At 35.4% G+C, this 22,191-nt stretch overlaps 2 protein-coding genes across 3 annotated transcripts; both read right to left on the bottom strand.

Moving 5' to 3' along the window:
* Positions 1-767: 767 nt before the first annotated feature.
* On the bottom strand, positions 768-4,123 carry LOC132165659 (cytochrome P450 71AU50-like). Of its 2 annotated transcripts, XM_059576311.1 has the most exons (3): positions 4,072-4,104; positions 3,048-3,997; positions 768-1,493 (listed from the first exon to the last, which is right to left on the bottom strand). In XM_059576311.1, the coding sequence occupies exons 2-3, from the start codon at positions 3,954-3,956 to the stop codon at positions 882-884; spliced, it is 1,521 nt and encodes a 506-aa protein (XP_059432294.1). In that variant the 5' UTR covers positions 3,957-3,997; positions 4,072-4,104; the 3' UTR covers positions 768-881. The 2 variants fall into 2 exon arrangements, with proteins under 2 accessions (XP_059432294.1, XP_059432293.1); XM_059576310.1 differs by having other exon boundaries at positions 3,048-4,123.
* Positions 4,124-5,345: 1,222 nt separating this feature from the next.
* Positions 5,346-12,601, bottom strand: LOC132166677 (cytochrome P450 71AU50-like). The gene is made up of 2 exons (XM_059577538.1): positions 11,717-12,601; positions 5,346-5,957 (listed from the first exon to the last, which is right to left on the bottom strand). The coding sequence occupies exons 1-2, from the start codon at positions 12,593-12,595 to the stop codon at positions 5,346-5,348; spliced, it is 1,491 nt and encodes a 496-aa protein (XP_059433521.1). The 5' UTR covers positions 12,596-12,601.
* Between the last annotated feature and the right edge of the window lie 9,590 nt (positions 12,602-22,191).

Genomic DNA, 22,191 nt, shown 5'->3' with positions numbered 1-22,191 from the left:
GAGGGAAGAATAAAAAGAGGAAAAAAGTTGAGGGAAAATAAGAAGAGGAAAAATTTTCAAAATTTCGGCCATTTTTTTTAGCGCGTCAGCATTTTCTAATGTGCTAAAAATAGCACGTCAGAAAATGCTGACATGGCAAAAATCATGTACTGTTTGCCACATCAGAAAATAGCAAATTTTTTGTAGTGAATATTGTAAGAAAGAACTCTCAAAAGAGAATGGAAGAAGATAAATAAACTGTTGAAGCATATGATGAGTTTTTCTAAGTTGAGAGGTCTTACTTGTAAGACAATCGTAACGTATCAGGCCGAACACAAACACGTGGACAAGTTAGACTATTCACATTTTGGCTCAGTAAATTTTAACTAAAATATCTGTTTTTTTAGGGAAAAAAATTAACTACTTGTTTTTCAAACACCTCTCACTCACTCTTTATTTTCACTCTTTATTTTAACTATTCACTTTCCTAACTTTATTTAATATTCATCACAAACACAAAATGTATTCTCTTAGCTGCTAATGTTCTTACAATAATCGCAATTAGGAAAAACGTTGGTAAAAATCGTTTCTTGCAACGTTATTATTTTTTCGCCACTACAAAAAATGCCGGATATATATATATATATATATATATATATATATATATATATATAAAATTTGATAAACAAAGTATGTTTTTTTATGAGTTTACCTAGATAAATGATAATGTTTGGAAAATTCTCTTCTTTGATTTTTTTTTTTTTTTAAACAAAAAAAAAAAAGTGGCATAGTCGTTCGCTGAATCTACAAATACACAACTCATAACTCTCCCACACAAAACCAAGAAAAATCAAGAATTTTGTGGGACAATTGAAGAAATTAAACTCTCCCTATAGTGTTCTTTATATGTGTAGGCGATAAGTAGGAATTGCAAGTAGATGCTTGGCCCTTGGAGTTGTAAGACCAAACTCCTCAGTCATGTCCAACTCATTTGGCTGCATATTATTTGGAAGCTCCCAATCAAAGCAATGGACAAGCTGTGCCACCACTAGCCGAACCACCGTTAGACCCAATTGCATCCCCGGGCAGCCTCTTCTACCGGAGCCAAACGGAATAAGTTGGAAGTCCCGTCCCTGGACGTCGACATTACTTCCGACAAACCTTTCCGGGAAGAACTTCTCTGCATCATTCCAAACACTTGGGTCTCTCCCAATTGCCCATATGTTTACTATGACTCTAGACTTTTGGGGTATGTGGAAACCATTAACTGTGCAATCCTCCATGGCTTCGTGAGGTAGCAACAATGGTATTGGGTGTAGCCTGAAGATTTCCTTCAAAACCATGTCCAAGTACTCCAAGCCATCCAAGTCTGATTCCTCTACCATCCTCTCCAACCCCACCACAACTTCCAACTCCTTCTGAAGTTTCTTCATTACTTGAGGATTCTTCATTAGTTCTGACAATGCCCACTCAATGACTGTTGCTGAAGTGTCCATTGAGCCTACAAGCATGTCCTACAAGAAATGATTGTCAAAAAAATTAACATTATTTGAAGCAATAGCAAATAATTAGAGGTTGTTGTGAGTGCTCTTGGATACACAAGATGTTATAGGCTACAAAAAAGTACCAAAAGAGCTAACATTAATCTTCGAATACCCAATTATAATGCTATGTTTGGCTACTATTTCCCCATCATTTCTTTTTAATTAAGAAAATCAAACTCTTCATATTACCTAACAACTTTTTTAACATTTATATCAACATCCATCGATTCATTTCCACTTTCTCCCCTTAAAACCTCCAACACTTTTCTCCACTAGTGTTAAAGAATGATTACTAATTCAAGAAAAGTGAAATAAAGTTGAAAAAGAATATTGTGCATGTGTTGTTTTTGCTAAGAAGATAGGAATGGGATTTCTTGGAGTTATTTGCCCAAGCAATCGATAAGAGAGGAGGTGTGGGGTCCGACTTGTTCAGGTAGGTGAGCTTCACACTTTGGACTGCCCAAAGACCTGGATCAGGATCTCCAGTAATAGCTGGGGAATTGCCAATGGTTTTTTTGGTTAATTTGGACCATCCAATGTCATCCAACGGCCACCAATATGTCACGTGTCCTATTAATAATAAAATAATAAAATATTATTTATATTAAAAAAATAAATATAAAATAAAATAATAAATAAATTATTAAAAAACTTGGGGTGGTTTGGCGGCTTTGGCCACCCCAACTCAGCCTGGGGGTCGCTTCAGCCACCCCCAAGGGCCGGTTGGGGGTGGCCAAGGCCAAACCCAAAAAAAAAAAAAGGGTTTGGCCCTAGGGAGCTGGGGTGGCCAAACCACCCCATGTTTTTTAATAATTTATTTTATTATTATTTTATTTTATATTTATTTTTTAAATATAAATAATATTTTATTATTTTATTATTAGTGAAACGCGTGGCATATTGGTGGCCATTGGATGACATTGGAGGGTCCAGATTAACAAAAAAACCCATGGGCAATTTCCCACTATTGTTGGGGATCCTGATCCCAAAGACCTTCACGAGCACCCCGTATCCCTTATGTCACTCTCCATGAATTTTCTCAAATTCAAACAAAAAATTCCAAAAAATGGGAATCCAATAAAACATTTACAGATTATGGGCAAACTTTGAATTCCAACCAAAATTTAAATTTGAATGGTCGTTGGACAAACTTTGAATTCCAACCAAAATTTAAATTTGAATGGTCGTTGGAGTAATATCATCATTCTTAGAGCATGTTTTTTATTACGTTGAAAAATAAAACTTTTAAATTTAAAAATTTCTCAAAAGTGTAGTATTTTACTAAAAATATCAGCTTTTTGTTTAGCACAATTTTTTATTTATTAAAAATACTGTTAAAGAAATTCCAAACAAACTCAAATGTCATTGTAGTGCCGTGCATGCAAGTCTTAATGAGTAAGTTAAAAGGAATTAATCACAGTTTACAATTAATTGAGGCCTTCAAAACAAAGAATTAATTGGACTAAAAAATAATTGAATATAAATTGATATATGATAATTTGGAGGAGTTGTATGAATAATTACCAGGATTATAGCTTTGATATTGGAGCGTTCAATACGGTACTCAGATTCTTGAGATCCCATGAAGTTCAACATGACATCAACAAAGTCCTTGGTCTTATTTTCATCCTGGGATTCGACATGTTCATCAATGATCTTCTCAAAAAAGTCATCGAATATCTTACTAACCGCCTTCATCCGCCGTGTTAGCCCCTGCAGATCAAGCGGCGCAATAAAAGGAATATAATCACCGAGGTTCGGAGTTGCCGCCACTTGCATGCCTTCATGGATTAAAGCCTTGAATCCCTTCTCATCAAGATCCTCGTCCGCGTACTTCTTCCCAAACACCATACGGCAACTCATATCGGCGCTGAGAGACGAAACCTTGGCGCTCAGATCAACGGCAGCACAATCGCCGCCGCTGGCCGCGGCCGCAGCCTCTCGAACAAACTTTATCAGAAGCCCAAGCTCTTGTTTTCTCATGGGTCTGAAGGAATTGATCTTGTGATTGCTAAGCAATTCGAGGGTGCACATCTTGCGTATGTTGCGCCAATAGGAGCCGGATGGGGCGAAGGACAAGCTCTTCTGCTCATAAGAGAGGTGCTTTGCGGCCTCAAGAGGGGGTCTAGTAGCAAACACCTGGTCGTGTGCTTTAAGGAACTGCTCCGCAGCCAGAGGCGATGAGACAACAATGGCATTCACCAAGCCTAAGCGCAAGTACATGATGGGGCCATGCTTTTGGGCTAGTCGATGCAGATCACGGTGAGGTAATTCCCCCAACATGTGAAGGTTCCCGAAGAAAGGGAACCCTCTTGGACCAGGAGGTAATTTCTTCATCTTGCTGCTGCTTTTCCATGCCCATTCTCGGAGGAGATAAGCAAGCATCACCAGTACTGTGGCTATGGTCCATGTCCAAGCCATGGCGGTGGGCATGTTTGATTCAGATGCGCGCAGTTATGGCAGGGTCACCTCACCTGCAACTAGTTAAAAGACAAAAAATGTCAACCCATGTATATCGGGCATAATTTGGGGGAAAGTTGGACATCACCTAATTCACGTTAGTCTTTGCCTTTGCCTTTGTTTATTGTTTCCCAAAGATTCATAAGAGATGGAGACAAATGATACAGATGAGACCACACAGCTGAGATACAATATCTGTACAGTCTAGTGGTCTACACTGTCTATTTTCTACTGGCCTTGAAATTGCAATTTTAAAAAATAAAAATAAAAAACAAAAAACTCATTGTGGTTTAAAATCTTCTTTTACGGCCAGAAACTTGACCCGTCAGGTAAAATTACTAAATTTAATAAAAATAAAAAGTATTGTATTTCTAATTCAAATCAATACCATAAATTTTTTTTAGCAGTTTTTTAGAGCAAAGTATAAGAAGAAAAAAAGCCATCGTTATATATGAAAAATGTTAAATATTCTCTTAATCTTAAGTAATTATTATACCAAACAAAACAAAACAAAACTTTTTAACTTTTCAATATCACTTTTTTATACCAAACATTCTTACCTTTTTTTTTTTTTTTTTTTTTTTTTTTTCCATCAACTACAGTATCTAAGGAAAATGCTTTGCCAAACAAAGTCATATAGAGGCTATGTTTTTCATTGGCCTTAAAAAGGGAAGTAACATGAAAATGCAGCTCAATCGGCTGGGACCACACTTAATGAAGTGGAGGTCACTAGTTCGAATCCCCCCCCCCCGTCTTGTGCGGATATGTCAAAAAAAAAAATGAAAATGCAGCAGATTTAATTGATGTGAGAAAAAAAAAAAAAAGTAAGTAAGTAAGAATATTTTGTATGAAAAGAAAAAAAAAATGTTTTGTACCAATTTTTTTATTTGAATAGTTAAATGTGATTGATATAATGTAAAAAGTAAAAATGTTTGAGTTAAATTTGAGATAAATAGTTTGAGATTTTTTTTGTGTCCTTTGGCAAACACGGCCAGAGGGTGTTTGTTAAACACACGCTCCCACCCCCAAATACTATCTCTCTTTTTTCAAAAAATCAACATTAAAACATTCTAATTTTTTATATCACATCATTCACTTTTTACTACTATTTAAATAAAAAAAATCACTATAAAACAAAACTTTTCCACCTTTTAATACTAATTTTTCTCTTTTAAATATTAATTATTACACCTTTTTTTTTTTTTTTTATCACCAAATATAATAAGTATTTGGGGATTGCATGTTGAGAAGAAGATGGAGATGGAGAACCTTAATCTTATGGGTTATTATTTGGTATTATTATTCATGAAGGAGTTTTGAAAAATTTACATGGGAAAACAAGAAAGGAAAAGAAGACTAGTTTCAATGGCGTAGGCGATAAGTAGGAATTGCAAGTAGAGGCTTTGCTCTTGGAGTTGTAAGACCAAACTCTTCACTCATGTCCAGCTCAGTTGGCTGCATGTTATTAGGAAGCTCCCAATCAAAGCAATGGACAATTTGTGCCACCACTAGCCGAACCACAGTTAGACCTGATTGCATCCCCGGGCACCCTCTTCTGCCGGAGCCAAACGGAATCAGTTGGAAGTCTCGTCCCCGGACGTCTATGTTACTTCCGACAAACCTTTCCGGGAAGAACTTCTCTGCATCATTCCAAGCAATTGGGTCTCTCCCAATTGCCCATACGTTTACCATGATTCTAGACTTTTTGGGTATGTGGAAGCCATTAACTGTGCAGGCTTCCATGGCCTCGTGAGGTAGCAACAATGGTAGTGGATGTAGCCTAAAGGTTTCCTTCAAAACCATGTCCAAGTATTCCAACCCATCCAAGTCTGATTCCTCTACCATCCTCTCCAACCCCACCACATCTTCCAACTCCTTTTGAACTTTCTTCATTACCTGAGGATTCTTGATTAGTTCTGACAGTGCCCACTCAATTACTGTTGCTGAAGTGTCCATTGATCCTACAAGCATGTCCTACAAGGAAATTAATTGTTAGAATATATTCAGAATATATAAGTTAAAATAAACTAGAGAATATAGGGATAAAACTGAATACTATATTTCTGTGTATATTGAACTGTATACAAAGAGGCCTATTTATAGTTAAATAAGGCCAGATAAACTAGGAAATACAAATTACGGAATTAATGTACAATATTGCACAATAATATCAAAATATATATACAGGGAAAATATATTAAATCAGCAACTATGATGAATATTAAAATGTATTCTGAATATATTATATATTCTGAATATATTCTAACATCCTCCCTCAAACTGAAGATAGTAATGTAGATGCCAACTTGAGTTTGGAAACAAGATCACGAAACCGTCCATGTGGATGTGCTTTGGTGAACACATCGGCCAGCTGATAAGCGGAAGCAATAGAATAGAGACGGATAGTCCCCTGCAAAAGATGATGGCGCACAAAATGACAGTCGATCTCAATATGTTTAGTACGTTCATGAAATACATCATTATGATCAATCTGAATCGCACTTCGATTGTCACAAAAGATAGGAGAACTGGAGGTCTGAGAAACACCTATATCTTGTAGGAGCCAACGGAGCCAGAGGAGCTTAGAGGTGGTGTCAACAAGAGCACGATACTCAACTTCAGTGCTAGAGCGGGCAACAACAGATTATTTCTTGCTACGCCAAGAGATGAGAGAATCACCAAGTAAGAAACAATAACCTGTGGTGGAATGACGATCAGTGGGATCACCTACTCAACCAGCATCTAAATATACATGTAAGTCTAATGATGAGTGAAAAGAGAAATGCAAACCATGAAACAAAGTGCCCTTCACGTAGCGAAGGATGCAAAGAACAGCCGCATAATGAACTGAGCGTGGCGCGGTTATAAACTGACTAACAAGATGGACTGCATAGGCAATATCCGGTCGTGTCACAATAAGATAGATGAGACTTCCAACTAACTATCGATAAAGAGTGGCATCAGAAAGTAGCTCACCATCAGTGGCACGAAGTTCGACATTTGTCTCTAGAGGGCTATCAACAATTTTACAATCAGTAAGGCTAGCTCGTGAGAGGAGATCTGAAGCATATTTGGCTTGAGAAAGATAGTAATCATTTGGATCAGAAGACACTTCCAATCCAAGAAAGTAGCTGAGAAAACCTAAATCCTTCATCTCAAATTGTTGACTCAAAAATTGTTGAAGGTTACGAATACCGACAGTATTATCTCCAGTAATAATCATATCATCAACATATAGTAAGAGTAGAATGAGAACAACATCAGATCGCTGGATAAAAAGAGCAGAGTTATAGGGGCTAGAAACAAACCCAATTTGCGCAATAGTGAAACTGAATTTAGCAAACCAAGCTCGTGGAGCCTGTTTTAGACCATACAAAGCTCGACGAAGTCGGCAAACCTTGTGTGGCGGATGCTCGTACCCAGGAGGACGTTGCATATAAACTTCTTCACTAAAATCACCATTGAGAAATGCGTTTTTCACATCCATTTGAACAGATCCCAACGACGCACAAAAGCCACAGCAATGAGGGATCGAACTGAAGGCGAGCCACCGGCGCAAAAGTCTCCTCATAATCAATACCATACTCCTGATTGAACCCCTTTGACACAAGGCGTGCCTTGTTTCGCTCAATAGATCCATCAGATTTTGTCTTAATCTTGTATACCCACTTGCACCCTACCACAGTTTTGCCTGGAGGTAAATTAACTAAGTCCTAAGTATGGGTTTTGGAAATGGCATTAAGTTCTTCAGACATAGCATTATGCCAAAGAGGGTTAGTATGAGCCTCTCGAAAGGAGTGAGGTTCATGTAGAGTAGCAAAAACAGAATAACAGTGATAATCATGAAGGTGGGAAGGAAAAGATGTTACCCGAGTCGAACGACGAAGGACAGAGGGAGCTGGCTCAAAAATAGATTGATCAACAGGCGGGGCAGAGTCATTGGGGTCGACCGTCGGAATGTCGTATGAAGAGCTTGTCATCCCTGCATCAAGATCAGTAGTGTCGGAGAGCAAATCAAATAAGACATTAGTGAAGATAGGAGAAGAATTAGAAGGACTAGTAGGAAAAGACTCCATATCACTAAAGAACCTATGTTCCCAAAAAGTGACGTGCCGCGAGATGCGGAGCCGTTTGGAAATAGAATCATAACAACGATATCCTTTGTGTTCAATGTCATACCCAAGAAAACAACATAGGCGAGAACGAGGTTCTAATTTTGTTCGTTCATGGGGTGGAAGAAGCATGAAACAAACACAACCAAAGATGCGAAGAGATTGGTAATCAGGGGGAGAACCATACAAGAGTTCATAGGGGGACCTATTTAAGGTAGTGGGAGACAGGACCCTATTAATGGTATAAACAGCGGTAAGAGCAGCTTCACCCCAAAAGTGTTCAGGGATAGAAGCAGATAGGAGCAAAGCCCTAACAGTGTCTAAGATGTGCCTGTATTTATGTTCAGCACGACCATTTTGCTGAGAAGTATTTGGGCATGAGCGATGGGGGAGAGTGCCATTTTGTTTGAGGGTATTAAGGAAGGTAGAGTCACGATATTCCATGGCATTATCAGAACGAAAAAAATTTATGTTTCAGGAAAATTGGGTTTGAACCATCTGTTGAAATTCATAGTAAATTTTTGGAAGTTTAGACCGATTTTGTAAAAGATAAAGCCATGTATATCGAGAATAATCATCCACAAAAATTACAAAATAGCGGGATCCACCCATGGTGGGAATAGGCGCAGGGCCCCATAGATCAGAATGCACCAAATCAAAAGGAGCAGAAGAAACATATGCACTATTATTAAAAGGTAAAGCACTTTGTTTTTCAAGTTGACACGCAACACAATCAAATGACTCAGACTCAACATACCCTAACTGACCACTTGTAGCTAAAGAATGAATACAAGAAATAGATGCATGTCCTAAACGAGAGTGTCATAAACTGAGGGTGGTAGAGGGAGACCGAGATGGAGTGGCAGCAGACAAAGCAGGAGGAAGATGGAGTGATGAAAGCTCGAACAAACATCCAATCTTACAGACGGTCCCAATTAGCTATCCCGTCTGTGGATCCTGCACATCACAACCTCGGTTAGAAAAGTGCAGTTCTAAGCCAAGTTCACAAAGTTGACCAACAGATAAAAGATTTAACGAGAGATTAGGAACAATGTGACTAACATCAAGATGGGAACCATTAGCAGTGTAAATGGTGGTAGTCCTAGGTAACACAGATTTTGCAGAAAATATGGAAGAATTCGGTGTCATGTGATTGCAACAAGCAGAATTAATATACCAAGAGGAATTACTTGGTATGGTGGACATGGTGATATTAAGATTGGACTTAGATAAAACCTAATGAATGAGAGCTTCGATTTCTGCAGGAGAAAGGGTACTCGGTTGGGGTGCAACATCGGTGTAAGACATATCTAATGTATCAGTATGAGTGACCGGAGCAGCCTTATGACTAGGAGCTCGATGATTCCCAAGAGAGAGCCTTTTTCTGCATTCATTATACCTGTGGCCAAATTTCTAAAAATAGTGACACTAGATATTCTGATTGGATGAGGAAGACCCGACAGAAATAGAATTAGGGGCACGCATATTGTGGGATGCAGTGGCCATAACCATCTCAGAGGTGTGTAACTTCATAGTGAAGAATCAGGTCTCTTCTTAAACGAGTTCACTGAAAGCACTTTCCAAGGATGGCAGCGGTGAGCGGTGAGCAGTGAAGAAGAGAAGCTCAAGTATGCTCAAACTCATCTCGAATTGCCGCAAGAAACTCGGCTAGGCGCATGCTATCGAGAAAAGCGATGTACTCAAAGGCATCAACCTTATTCCTCCACTTAGGCTCACATAGTGCTAATTGATTCCAAAGACAAGTCATTTGTGAATAAAAATCAGTAATACTCTGACCTAGTTTCGTGACGCATGCGATGAAGCTTGGTCACAATCTGAAACCACTGAGCAAGATCGGTAGCACTGTAGCGCTGAGCTAACATGTCCCAGACATCTTTGCATTGTCAAGATTGCCAAATGTCATGCTGATGGAGACGACAAAAGTGTTGGAGAACCAAGAGATAATCCTGTAATGGATACTTTTCCATGTGCGGACGCGGGTAGGGAAAGCCGCAGTGGGTTCCTCTTTTCCAGCAAGAGGTTTAGGGTCTTCACCAGAAACATACTCCCAAAGACAATGTCCTTTGAGCCACCTACTCATATTTTGAGACCAAGCCGGGTAATTGGAGCCATCGAGAATAATAGGGATAGGTTGGGAAATATCTTTGGTGTTTGGGAGAGTGGTAGTAGGTACGGCCATTTTTTTTTATTTTTTATTTTTTTGGAACATAATCTGGTGTGGCCAAGTGTATGATAGGGGATATGAGCTTGTTTTTAAGGGTTAGGATCTGGTGTGGCTAAGTGTATAATAAGGAATATAGGCTTGGTTAAAAAGGGGCTAAGATCTGGTGTGGCTGAGTGTATTACAAGTCTGTGGGCTCAAAAATCAGAAATAATCTAGTGTGGCCGATTGTACTGTAACTAGGTGAGCTCAAAAAAACAACTTACAAAGGTGGCGGCGCGTGATGGCTCCTGGTGGCGCGTGCTTCAACTGGTTCGACAGATCGGCAGCCTCCGATCACGAATCTGTGATTCGTTTCTGAAAACGGCTGACAGGGGCGGCGAGTGGTGGCCGAAAACAGCACGTGCGGCGGTTCAAAATTCCACAGAAAGTTGTGGCAGGGCGTGGGATCTCCTGGTGGCGCGTGCTTTCAACAAGCCAGTAGATCGGCAGCCTCCGATCTGGATTCTGGCGGTATTTTTTTTGAAAAACGGCTGACTAGGCGGCGCGTGGTAGCCGACGATGGCGCGTGAACAGTGACACAGACACTTACGACGGCGCGTGAGAGAGCGTTGAACTTCAAAACGACAATTTGAGAACTCCACAGGATAGATTGGACCTTTTTGAGCCTGTTGGTATAATAGTTATACTAAAACAAGATCGAAAAAGCCTTTGAATTGCGTGGGGAACATACTAACTTCCTACTTCTCTAGACAAGGCCAAAACTTGGCTCTGATACCATATTAAAATAAACTAAAGAATATAAGGATGAAACTGAATACTATATTTCTATGTATATTGAACTGTATGCAAAGAGGCCTATTTATAGTTGAATAACACCAAATAAACTAGAAAATACAATCACGGAATTAATATACAATATTGCAAAATAATATCAAAATATATATATACAGGGAAAATATATCAAATCAGCAATTATGATGAATATCAAAATATCAAAATATATTATATATTTTGAATATATTCTAACATTAATGATTGTCAAAAAATTAACATTATTTGAAACAATGGAAAATAATTTAAAGCTGCTGTGGCTGTGAGTGCTCTTAGATACACAAGATTTTAGAGGGGTACAAAATTCAATCCTAGCAATTTCAAAATCTCATAATTAACCACAACGCTTCTTACTAACATTGCATAAAGCTTGAAATAAAATTGGCACGCAATTAAAATCAGTCAATACTTACGAAACTATTATTGATGATTGAGTTTACGATTGAGGTCTTGGAAACCTATTACTAAGACTCTAAATTTACCAACACACTCAAACCTAACAAAGAATTAATTGGAGTAAAAAATAACTCAATAATTTGATACATGATAATTTGGAGGAGTAGTCCCTGCTAAAACTATAGAAAGTTGCATGTATGAATAATTACCAGAATTATAGCTTTGATATTGGGGCGTTCAATACGGTACTCAGATTCTTGAGATCCCATGAAGCTCAACATGACATCAACAAAGTCCTTGGTCTTATTTTGGTCCTGGGATTGGACATGCTCATCGACGATCTTCTCAAAAAAGTCATCAAAGATCTTACTAACAGCCTTCATCCGTCGTATCAGCCCCTGCAGATCAAGGGGCGCAATGAAAGGAATATAGTCACCAAGGTTAGGAGTTGCCGCTACTTGCATGCCTTCATGGATTAAAGCCTTGAATCCCCTCTTATCAAGATCCTCGTCCGCGTACTTCTTCCCAAACACCATACGGCAACTCATATCCGCACTGAGAGACGAAACCTTCGCGCTCAGATCAATGGCAGCACAATCGCCGGCAGCCTCTCGAATAAACTTTATCAGAAGGCCAAGCTCTTCTTGTCTAATGGGTTTGAAAGAATTGATTTTATGATTGCTAAGCAATTCAAGGGTGCACATCTTCCGTATGTTGCGCCAATAAGAGCCATATGGAGCAAAGGACAAGCTCTTCTGCTCATAAGAGAGGTGCTTTGCAGCCTCAAGAGGGGGTCTACTAGCAAACACCCGGTCGTGTGCTTTAAGGAACTGCTCAGCTGCCTGAGGCGATGAGACAACGATGGCATTGACCAAGCCTAAGCGCATGTACATGATGGGGCCATGTTTTTGTGCTAGCCGATGCAGATCGCGGTGAGGTAATTTTCCTAACAAATGAAGGCTCCCGAAGAAAGGGAACCCTCGTGGACCAGGAGGTAATTTCTTCTTTTTCTTACCGCTTTTCCATGCCCATTCTCGCAGCAGATAAGCAAGCATCACCAGTACGGCTATGGTCCATGTCCAAGCCATGGCAGGTTCAACTGTATGCAACAAGAGACTTTGACATCACGTTCTATTATAAATAGTCTTTGCCTTTGCCTTGTTATTGTGACCTAACTCCTATGCATTCGAAAGAGATAAAGATGGAGACATTTATCCTCATAGAATTTGACTACCCTAAATTAAGAGATTTAAATGATTTATCCTAAATTAATGGAGAAAAAGCTTTAATGTGCGGATATAAAGGGGAATGCTAGGTGTTTTCTTGGTGTTCTCCTAATTTTAGATCAATTTTATTTTCTAAAAAAAAAAAAAAAAAAAAAAAGAGTGGTCCTTATTTCTCTCACTCAGTTTTTATAAAATAATATACACCTACGACCAAGAGAATATTAAGAGAACATCTAGCATTTTCCGGATATAAACGATAGCTAAATCATCTTAATTTCATGAGAAATATTAGGTGCTCTTCTAGCACTCTCATGGTGTTCTCATGGTCCTAGTTATATATTATTTTCTAAAAAAGCAAAAAAAATAAAAATTGTGCCCCTTATTTCTCTCACTCAATTTTTAGAAAGTAATATTCAGCTAGGACTAGGAAAATACCAAGAAAAAATTAGGAGAATATCTAGCATTTCCCGGATATAAACGATAGCCATCTTAATTTTATGGGAAATGCTAGGTGTTCTTGATCGTAGTTAAATATTATTTTCCAAAAACCGAATGAGAGAAATAAGGGCCACTTTTTTTAAAAAAAATAATAATAATAATAATATTCACCTATGATTAAGAGCATACCTAACATTCCCCTAATTTTATTAGTCTTTCATTTTATTTTATTTTTTCTTTTATCTCTATAGAACTGAGCCACACAGCCATTAATACCAATATATGTACAGTGTACACCGTCTATTATCTGCTGGCCATGGAAATTGCAATTCTTTAACACATTTTACTAAAACTAGTTTATAAGGAAATTATAGTAAAAGATGTAATAGCTAAGCAGTACTAATCTTCATAAAACCTATAACATCGACCCTTTAAGTGAAAAGATATGGACAGAGATGGACTAAGGGGAGAGGGCCGAAGAGGGCCGTGCAATGCACGGGTCGTTTTAAAAAGAGAAATTATATATAAACTCCTTAAGTCAACGCGCTTTTATTAAAAACTCTCTGTGTATTTTTTTTAAAAAAATTTAGTCCTTGGGTTACTCGAAACTACTAGAAAACTCACTACCGTCAATTTTTGTTAACTGCCGTTAATCCACTCAAAACTCTCTGTTTTATCTAATTAAAATATTAATTTTTTATTAATTTAATTTAAAAAATTAAATCTTTAATAAATAAAAAATAAAAAATAAAAAATAAAAAATAAAATTGAAGGGTGACCATGGGGTGGCACCCCTGGCCACCCCCCCAACCCTTATGGGGTGGTTTGGGGTGGCCCGCAGTTTTCAATTCCCAAACCTCAGTAAAGGGTCGCGTGCCACTTAATCCTACCCAAGGCCGCCGCCCCTGTGGGTGGGCAAACCACCCCTGCTGGTTGGTGCATGTCATGGTGCCACCCCAAACCACGAAGTGGTGGTTCGGTAACCCATTGGTGGTTTGGGTGGCACGCAGGCCACCCCCCCATGGGTTGGTGGCCAAGGGTGGCACCACCACCCCACACCTTCACTTTTATTATTTTTTTAAGATTTAATTTTTTAAATTAAATTAATATTTTAATCAGATAAAACGGGGAGTTTTGAGTGGACTAGCGGCAGTTAACAAAAAATTGACGATAGAGAGTTTTCTAGTAGTTTCGAGTGACCCAATGACTAAATTTCTAAAAAAAAATACCCAGTAAGTTTTTAATAAAAGCGCGTTGACCTAAGGAGTTTATATATAATTTCCCTTTTAAAAATGATAGGACAGAAAAGAATAATAATAATTAGTGGATGTATAAATGACCAAAAAATAAAAAATAAAATAAAAATAAAATAAAAAAAATAAAAAGCATTGGGAGAGAAGTTTATTTAAAATACTTTCAAATAGAGAAGTTTGATAAATTACACCAACTAATTTCATTCTCCTCATTCAATTAATTAATTGGCTACCCAAAATAAAAAAACTTTCATTAAATCATGGTTAAAAAATAAATGAATTATATCATTTATCTTTCTTCTTCACTCAAAAGCATAAACAAAATAAGCAATGAAATTCATAAGGTATAGGATGAAGTCCAATCAAATAGAGCTTTTTTTCTTCCAACCATACTTTTGCATTATAAAGTTTTTTTCCATATACTTTTCTCAATTCAAATGAAATTCATAGGTATAGAAAGCAGTCATGTCAATTAGATATTTTTTCTTTCGACAATCATTCGTATAAATAACATTTTAAAAAAAAAACTACTTTTACAGTAAAAAAAAATATTATAAAAATTAAAACAAAAAATAGAGACAAAAAAATGGAATCGAAAGCACATAACCACAAAAAATAAAATAAAAATAAATAGACTATTTACTTCTTCGCTACATCATTTATCATTCTCTCTAAACACACCCCTTCAAATGCAAATTTCATAACCCAAACTTTTTTTTTTTTTTTTTTTTTGAAGAAAAACACATATTTCATCAAATAAACTAATTGCAAATTAACAACAATTAAAATCGATCCTTGATATCTATCAATCAGGGAAAGAGATACCTGTTATATCTTAATACAAATAAAATTCATAAATTCTGAACATTTAGGAAAAAAAAAATACAGAGAAAAATAAACAAAAACAAATAATTTCACTCAACATTTAAGGCAATCAAATAAATCATCTCACATCAGGTTCAATGCTTCATTATACATTTAGTGTTTTGAAAGAGTTTATGTTCCTTTTATGTACAACAATCAAATAAAAAAAAAAAAAATTCCTTCTTTTGCTCTTAAGAAGAGAAGAAAAAAAAAAATCCAAAAATGCATGAAAATCCGAGTAAGTCACACAAAATGAAAAAAATAAATAAAAATAAAAATCCCATAAAACATTCAAATGAATTAAAATATAGATCTATTATATTTTAATACAAATAAAACTCATATAATTTTGAACATTCAAAATAAATACAGATCAAAATAAACAAATTTTTTTTAATAAATATAAAATAAACAAAATCTTCATTAAAATGGATGAACAAAATCTAAAAATTATAAATAAAATAAAAAGTTAAAAAAAAAAAAAAAAAAAAGTTACATTCACATGCATGGAATGCGTTGCAATATGGATTAGAATTTTATATATATTCTCGATTGGTTGTTAGAGCAGTTGTAATGGATAAATCGAAACTAAATTTAGTAGGCTAGATAACACATGATTCTTAAAGATGATATTCTAATACTTATCCTAGTCATCTTAAACATAAACCAATTAGTAAAATAAGAGATCGATTTAATTATAACATAAAAGAAACTAATTTTAGACAAAAAGTGAAAAAATAATATATATAAAAATTAAATCAACCAATAAGGACAAAAAATGGAATTCAGAGCATAGAGCCACATATAATAAAAATAAACAAATGGATTATTTATCGTTCTCTACTACGTTACTTTACATTCTCTTTCAACACGATCTGCAAATACATTTTTCAGAACTTAATCGAAATTAATATTAATATAACATAAATTAATTGACTTTTTGTATTTGTTGCAGAAAAATGAAAAATAGTAATATAATAGAAAATAAATTAATTTAATTTATGTGTACTTTCTTGGTTTCAATTAAATTCATATGTATACAAAAAAAGTCTTGTCAAATAAAGAATTTTTTTAAAAACATCTTCTCAAATCTCAATATATAATAATAAATGAAACTACTTTTAGAACAGAAGTTAAAAAATAATATAAAAGTTAGTACAAAACTAACACATAACAACAAAAAAATAAATAAACAAATGGTTTGTTATTAATTCTCTTTTAACACGGCCTGCAAATGTAAAGTAACCTACATTTAACAAACAAAATACACCATGAATCTCTATTGATTAGGGAAGTAAACTGAAAATTCGTCGAAGTTAAGGGTGAAAATTCATTTGTGATGTATATTTCGGTAGTTGTTGGTGCTAATTTGATTAAGAAAATTAATTTTTTCAAATTCGTTTTGGACTTGGTTTAAAACACAATATTTCACACTTTCACTCAAACACCACTTCCCCTCTTTTTCACGTATAGAAATTTGGATTTTTTTTTTTTTTTTTAATTCAAAGCGGTAAAAGGGGATTTGGATTTGGTTTAAAACACCATGTTTCATACTTTTACTCAAACACAAAATTCCCTCTCATTAAATGTAAGTTTTAAACTAAATGTCAGATTTACATTTCGAATGTAAGTTTTGCGTTGAACTCTTAAATATATTTGTCTCACCCTTAACTTCGACGAATTTTCAGTTTCTTTCCCTAATCAATAGAGATTCATGAGGATGTATTTTGTTTGTTAAATGTAGGTTACTTTACATTTGCAGGCCGTGTTAAAAGAGAATGATAAACAAAAACAAAAAACAAAAGACAAAACAAAACAAAACAAAACAAAATTCAAATTTTTATACGTGAAAAAGAGGGGAAGTGGTGTTTGAGTGAAAGTGTGAAATATGGTGTTTTATACCAAGTCCAAAATGAATTTGAAAAGAGTAATTTTCATAATCAGATTAGCACCAACAACTACCGAAATATACATCACAAATAAAGAATAGAATAAAAATAATAAAAATAAAAATAAAAAATCTACATTTCTATTCGTGAAAAATAGGGGAAGTGGTGTTTGAGTAAAAGTGTGAAACGTGGTGTTTTAAACCAAGTCAAAATCTGACAAATTTGAAAAGAGTAATTTTTAGTCAAATTGGCACTAATAACTACCGAAATATACACCAAAAAAATAAAAAGAAAAATCCAAATTTTTATACGTGAAAAAGAGGGGGAGTGGTGTTTGAGTAAAAGTGTGAAACATGGTGTTTTAAACCAAGTCCAAAACAAATTTGAAAAGAGTAATTTTCTTAATCAAATTGGCGCCAACAACTACCGAAATATACATCACAAAAAAAAAAAAAAAAAAAAAAAAAAAAAAAAAAAAAAAAAAAAAATCCAAATTTCTATACGTGAAAAATAGGGGAAGTGGTATTTGAGTAAAAGTGTGAAACATAGTGTTTTAAACCAAGTCCAAAACTAACGAATTTGAAAAGAGTAATTTTCTTAATCAAATTGGCACCAACTACCGAAATATACATCACCAAAAAAGAAAAAAGAAAAAAAATCCAAATTTCTATGTGTGAAAAAGAGGGGAAGTGGTGTTAGAGTAAAAGTGTAAAACATGGTGTTTTAAACCAAGTTCAAAACTGACGAATTTGAAAAGAGTAATTTTCCTAATCAAATTGACACCAACAACTACTGAAATATACATCACAAAGAATTTTAAAAAACTAAAAATCCAAATTTATTTAAGTGAAAAAAAATGGAAACCTTCAAAACTCAATTGGATGAGAGCCAAATCATGAAGGTTCATCTTTTTCTTTCTCTTTTAATTTCTAATTGCTTTTGCTTTGCCTCTCTGTGGCAAAACCAAACGTATGATCGCCTCAAGCTAGCTTCATCTCCCCAAACAATTTTGCCAACTACCCAACTTTCCATTCACGGAGGAGTTTTCGGAATATCCCACAAAATATTAGTTTATCGACTACCTTGAATCTTACGCGAAACACTTCAATGAAATAGTGCAGTCTGCTAAGTATGCCAAAACTTTTGGTTTGTGGAGGATCCAAACCAATAGAGAAAGCCGTTCAAACGACCATGGAGATCAAGTTGAGTACATTTGCCGGTGGCTTGTGGTGGCCAGCCAACGGTGAGAATGCAGAGAAAGTAGTGCTGAAGTTTGAAGGCTTCAAAGAGTTTGGTGGCGACGTCATGCATGCTTGTGACTACAAATCCGGTGAGAGTTATAGTGGGGAGGGTGTATTAGTTGTTGGTTGTGGGAATTCAGGCATGGAGGTCCCCTGTGCCATGTAGAACATCCCGAAGCCATCTTCTTCTCCATAGTTGAGATGCTTTATATTGGAATAACCGCATGCCATAGACGTTTAGGAGAAGCAGAGTGAGGAGAGAAGTATGGGAAAGAGGTTTGATTTAGATACGACGTTTTGAAAGAGGTTTGATTTACTATTTATTGGATACGTTATTTTTTCAAAATAACTGAAGGTACAATGTTTCACCAAAGCTTGTTTTGGTTTAAAAAAAAACAAAAAAAAACTAGACGTTTGTTTTACCCTTAAACATGGACCATTGTCTTCATAAAAAGACTAAACGTTTGTTTTACACTTAAACATAGACAGTTGTCTTCATAAAAAGACGCCACATGTCACAATATTAACCTGTCAAAACTCCGCTTTTATATATATGATGATGATTAGATTAGATTAGATTATATATATATATATATATATAATGTTTAGATTAGATATGGCATATTCTACTTAAAACTTAAAAAAATTCAAACGCACAGTTTCATTTAATATAATGATTTGTCAGATAAATAGAATGCCACGTGTCAAACTCTTAGACTCTCTTGTCTAAAACTCCCCTATTATATATAATATTGGATATGGCAGTTGAGATTGAGAAAGATGGTAGTTTGAAAAAAAACATTGTTTTGATTTTAAATGGAATGACACATGTCATGATATTAGCATATTCTACTTAAAACTTAAAAAAATTCAAATGCACAGTTTCATTTAATATAGATAAATAGAATGTTACGTGTCAAACTCTTAGACTCTCTTGTCGAAAACTCTCATATTATATATAATATTGGATAAGTTATTTTTTCAAAATAACTGAAGGTACAACATTTCACTAAAGCTTTGTTTTGGTTTAAACAAAAAAAATAAATAAATAAATAAATAAATAAATAAATAAAAAATAAAAATCTACTAAACTAAACATTTGTTTTACCCTTAAACATGGATTGTTGTCTTCATAAAAAGACTAAATGTTTGTTTTACACTTAAACATAGACAGTTGTCTTCATAAAAAGATGCCACATGTCACAATATTAGCCTCTCTACATCAAAACTCCGCTTTTATATATATGATGATGATTAGATTAGATTAGATTAAATTACATTATATATATATATATATATATGGCAGTTGAGATTGAGAAAGAGGGTAGTTTGAAAAAAAAAAAAACACGTGTTTTGATTTTAAATGGAATGACACATGTCATGATATTAGCCTATTCTACTTAAAACTTAAAAAAATTCAAACGCACAATTTCATTTAATATAATGATTTGTCAGATAAATAGAATGCCACATGTCGAACGCTTAGACTCTCTTGTCTAAAACTCTCCTATTAGATATTATATTAGATTCTGCATTATGTTGAGGAACAATGCATCAAGGGAAAACCTCTTATGCGGTCGGCTGTAAAAGTTGTCTTTTGCAGCAACCAATACAATGAGTACACATCAGATAGTTGCACATAATAAAACAGGATAAAAAACATTGAATTTTTTTCTCTCCCACTTTCTCTCCTCTCTTTTCTTCTCTGGTTTATTCATCTTCACTGAAAATATTTTTTCCTCTTCTTCTCTTTCTCTCCCACTTTCTCTTCTTCTCTCTTCTTCTTCTCTGGTTCATTCATCTTCACCGAAAATATTTTTTCCTCTTTCTCTCCCACCATTCACCCACCACATCCACTGAGTAGCAAAATCGATTAGATTTCTTTTGGCAGAACCTCCTGGAATTCGAACAGAGAAATCACAAAGAAATTCCATCACAGAGAAATCACCCAAAAATTCCAACAAAACCCAGAATCAATTCAAACAGACCAAAATCTTAAGCTTCAAATTCAATCAAAGCAAGAACTTTTCTCTACCCATGGAGTTGGGTTCGACCGGAGACATAGATTCTGGTTGCCGGAGATGGTTGAATACTGGTGGCAACCATCTCTCTGTCTCCGGCTGAACCCACGGCTGCTCTACCGTGACCCGCGTGGGTCACTATCGTTTCCAACTTTCCACAAAAAAAAAAAAAAAAACCAAAATTTTCTCAAACGGTTTGTTGAACGCCCATCTGATATTTGCAAGAATTGGTTTATTGAATTTATTAGATGTTTGGGTGATTGGGTTTAGTGAATTTATTAGACTTTCCATGGAACCAAAAATGGAGAGCAACCCAAAGGTGAAAATGGAGAGAGAGTCGTCTGAAAAGGATAAGCAAAATGCTGATTGTGTTGAGGATGGCGCCAGCCATGGGTACAGCAAAGTGAAGGTCGTAAATGGTAGGTTGGGTGATGAGTTTTCCAATTGGGTTCCAGTGGGGGTGGATTTGGCCCGTTGGGTGATGGGTTTTCCAATTGGGTTCCGGCCATCCATGAGGGGAGAGGGAAGAGGAAAGAGAGAAAAAGAGAAAGTAGAAGAGGAAACAAAGAGGAAGAAAGATGAAGAAGAATAAAGAAGAACGCAGAGACTTGCGTGGGATGAAGAAGAAATCCCGTGTTTTCGATCCTATTCCATAAGTTGTGCTTCCCATACGTGTCACATTTGTATTGGGTGCTGCAAAAGGCTGGCTTTACAGACCGACCGCATAGTAGGGGCACTCATGCATCAAATATTCGCACGAGTCTAAACCTCCAAATTCTAAACAGGATTGGATTAGTAAACCCTAATCTACAATTCACAAAAATTTGCTCAATCTACAAATGGATACTCACAGTAACACACAATCACCCTCTGGGCATATCAATTAGAAGTTTAATCTTTCAAATTACTCAGGATTTGAAGCAAAATATGGGGAAAATGCAAAATTGGAGAGAAAATAAGCGCATTACCGAAACAGAGAGAAATAGAAGAGGGAAGAAATTTACCTGATTTGGTTTTCTTCTCTGCTTCTGCAACGAAAGAGACAGAGAGTCCATCAAAACAAAAGAAAGAAAGAAAATCAAAGGGAAAGTGAAAGAATCAGTCGATTGGAAAGGGAGAAGAGAAAGCGCTTAAATATTTCAGCCTTTGCGCCAATTAAAGCAACTATCAGCAACGACATTTATTTGTCGCCGCTAATGGTATCTTTAATTTTTTTTTATTATTATTATTATTCATATATTGGTTTGTATGATTTTTTTTTTTATTGTAAATGTTTTCGTATATATGATGTAATATATACAAAATGTCTTCACAATTGTTTTTTTATTTGTATATCATATGATATGTACAAAATATATAATTCAATATTATATGACGAAATATATAAATAAATATCAACTTAATGACCATTGATTGTTGGACATATCTGATGCATCAAGATGATACAAAATTCAAAAAGTTGAATCATACCTTCAATCGTATCACAATTGATTCGACGTTCGATGAAACTATTAATCTTGTCAAGTTTGGTCAATCTTTCAATCTTATCGTTATTGATCGGAGTAATTCACTAAGCCTAAGAGCATGTTTGAATGTGTATTTGAAGAACTTAAAAGTGCGTTTAACACTCAAAAAATCTGTTTAAAAACAAAAAATACCGATTTGGTAAAAAAAAGTAAAAGCACTTTTAAGAGTCAAAAAATTGCCAAAACGCACTTTTACCAAAAGCTTAAAAATGACGCTTTTACCAAA

Source organism: Corylus avellana, chromosome ca11, assembly GCF_901000735.1.
Source record: "Corylus avellana chromosome ca11, CavTom2PMs-1.0".
Taxonomy (NCBI): Eukaryota; Viridiplantae; Streptophyta; class Magnoliopsida; order Fagales; family Betulaceae; genus Corylus; species Corylus avellana.
Note: the sequence above shows the minus strand (reverse complement) of the source record. Positions and strands in the feature narration are given on the sequence as shown.

Coding starts and splice junctions, on each gene's coding strand:
- LOC132166677 (XM_059577538.1), bottom strand. CDS start 12,595: ATGGCTTGGACATGGACCATAGCCGTACTGGTGATGCTTGCTTATCTG. Junction 5,958..11,716: donor ATATCAAAGCTATAATTCTG/GTAATTATTCAT, acceptor ATTTCCTTGTAG/GACATGCTTGTAGGATCAAT.
- LOC132165659 (XM_059576310.1), bottom strand. CDS start 3,956: ATGCCCACCGCCATGGCTTGGACATGGACCATAGCCACAGTACTGGTG. Junction 1,494..3,047: donor ATATCAAAGCTATAATCCTG/GTAATTATTCAT, acceptor CATTTCTTGTAG/GACATGCTTGTAGGCTCAAT.